Here is a 1968-nt window from a genome sequence, read left to right as displayed (position 1 = left end):
GTTCGGGTCATGCTGGTAATCTTGTCCTTGGTTATTTATCTGGTGTTCCTACTGTATGCATGCAGGGAAGATTGCATTTCTATGAGGGACACCCAGCATGGCTGGTAAGTGCATGCTCTTACAGTTTACAATCTTTATTTGGCTCTGGCTCATTATTTACTCATTCCCCATAGGTTACAATGCCAATTAGAATGATGAAGCTAATTGGTGTTGAGACTCTCATTGTAACGAATGCCTCTGGAGGTCTCAATCAAGATTACAACAGTGGTGACATAATGGTGATAAAGGATCACATTAACTTAACAGGATTGACTGGTCAGCATCCTCTGGTGGGGCCAAATGATGAAAAGTTAGCTCAAAACATCTGGCAATCATGTTAATCATACCACATGAGTGATTTTTGTGAAAATGATTTAATCTTTAATGCTGGACACCTGACATAATCCTAGTAACTTTTAAATAAACAGCCTTATAAGGTATAATAGCTAAAAAGCAGATAAGACCACTATAAAGAAGTGGAGTGATTTCTGGTCCCAATTGTTTAGGAAACAAAGGAACATGATATTCAATGTGTCATGAATAAAGATGGTTCATTCATTGCATTTTCCCATTAACAGCATAATGAAGTGGAATCGTCTTTCACTTAACAAATAACAAAAATAGTTTTATATATGTATACTATGCACAAAATTCTATGAATATTAACTCAGAACTCTTATTATTTTAGGTTTGGTCCACGTTTCCCAGCCATGACCACGCCCTATGATCCTGAATTAAGACGATTGGCTCAAGAGACAGCCAAGGAATTGGGTTTCTCTGGTTTCATGAGAGAAGGGGTTTATGTCAAAGTGAGTGGTCCGAGCTATGAGACCCCATCTGAGTCAAGACTTCTGCGTAAAATTGGAGCTGATACAGTAGGAATGAGCACTGCACCTGAAGTTGTGGTAGCAATACATGCTGGGATGAAAGTACTAGGTAAGTAATGATGAAGTGATGTTATCACCATTATGTACTCTCTCTCTCTCTTTTGTAGGATTTTCAATGGTTACTAATGTGGTTATCCTTAAACAAGATTCAGACAAAACACCACCAACACATCAGGAAGTGATGGATACTGCAAATAAACGTGCAAAAGACCTTCAACTTCTTGTTAAAACAATTGTAGGAAAACTAGCAAGCACACTTAAAGCTACAGAAAGTGCTGCTACTCCTGCTGCTGCTATGCTGCATAAGGAAAAAGAAAATTGACTATTTTAATACAGAGTGCTAATTTTATATCATTATTGGATACTTGTACAATGGAGAAATATTAGTTTTTATTATACATGTATGACTTTTATTTAATTTCACAAAAATATTATGCTGACTCCACCTATTTCAGAGATCAAATTACAATGGCTGCAATGTCTCTGTTGAGTTTTGAGACCCAGGGAAGAAGAAGGTCTAGTGTAAACTTGGCTGAGATGCATAGAAAGTATGTACTGTAATAGATTATTGATTATCTGCATGCCTGCATAATTGAAATGAATAGTTAGTCTAGCCAATTAAGACTTGGCTGGGAGATCTTTTTTGTGCAATGTGCATTGATATTTTGATTTGAAAAAATGAACGACAGGGTCAGCCAGATCGAGCATGATGAGATACAAAAGGTCACCAGTTCTGTACTTGAGAAAACAAATCTCTGCCCTAAGCTGGGTATCATATGCGGATCAGGTCTTGGTGGTTTAGCTAATGAGATTAAGGACCCTCAGGTAATACCTTATGCTGAGATTGAGGGCTTTCCTAAATGCACAGGTGAGAATTGGATTTGTTTTTCTTAACCTTTATAATTCCTTATTTCTCGAATTCTCCTCGTACAGTTCAGGGTCATGCTGGTAATCTTGTCCTTGGTTATTTATCTGGTGTTCCTACTGTATGCATGCAGGGAAGATTGCATTTCTATGAGGGACACCCAGCATGGCTGGTAAG

At 37.8% G+C, this 1968-nt stretch overlaps 1 protein-coding gene across 1 annotated transcript; it reads left to right on the top strand.

Moving 5' to 3' along the window:
• Positions 1–8: 8 nt before the first annotated feature.
• Positions 9–1371, top strand: LOC100636351 (purine nucleoside phosphorylase-like; the record flags this gene model as incomplete). The annotated part of the gene is made up of 4 exons (XM_003391649.3): positions 9–104; positions 174–349; positions 728–975; positions 1034–1371. Coding segments are annotated over 4 exons (735 nt in total), but the record flags the coding sequence as incomplete, so codon positions are not given.
• Positions 1372–1968: the final 597 nt, after the last annotated feature.

Source organism: Amphimedon queenslandica, unplaced genomic scaffold, assembly GCF_000090795.2.
Source record: "Amphimedon queenslandica unplaced genomic scaffold, v1.1 AMPQUscaffold_7487_Cont20562, whole genome shotgun sequence".
In the NCBI taxonomy this organism is placed as follows: Eukaryota; Metazoa; Porifera; class Demospongiae; order Haplosclerida; family Niphatidae; genus Amphimedon; species Amphimedon queenslandica.
This window is presented reverse-complemented; position numbering and strand designations above follow the sequence as displayed.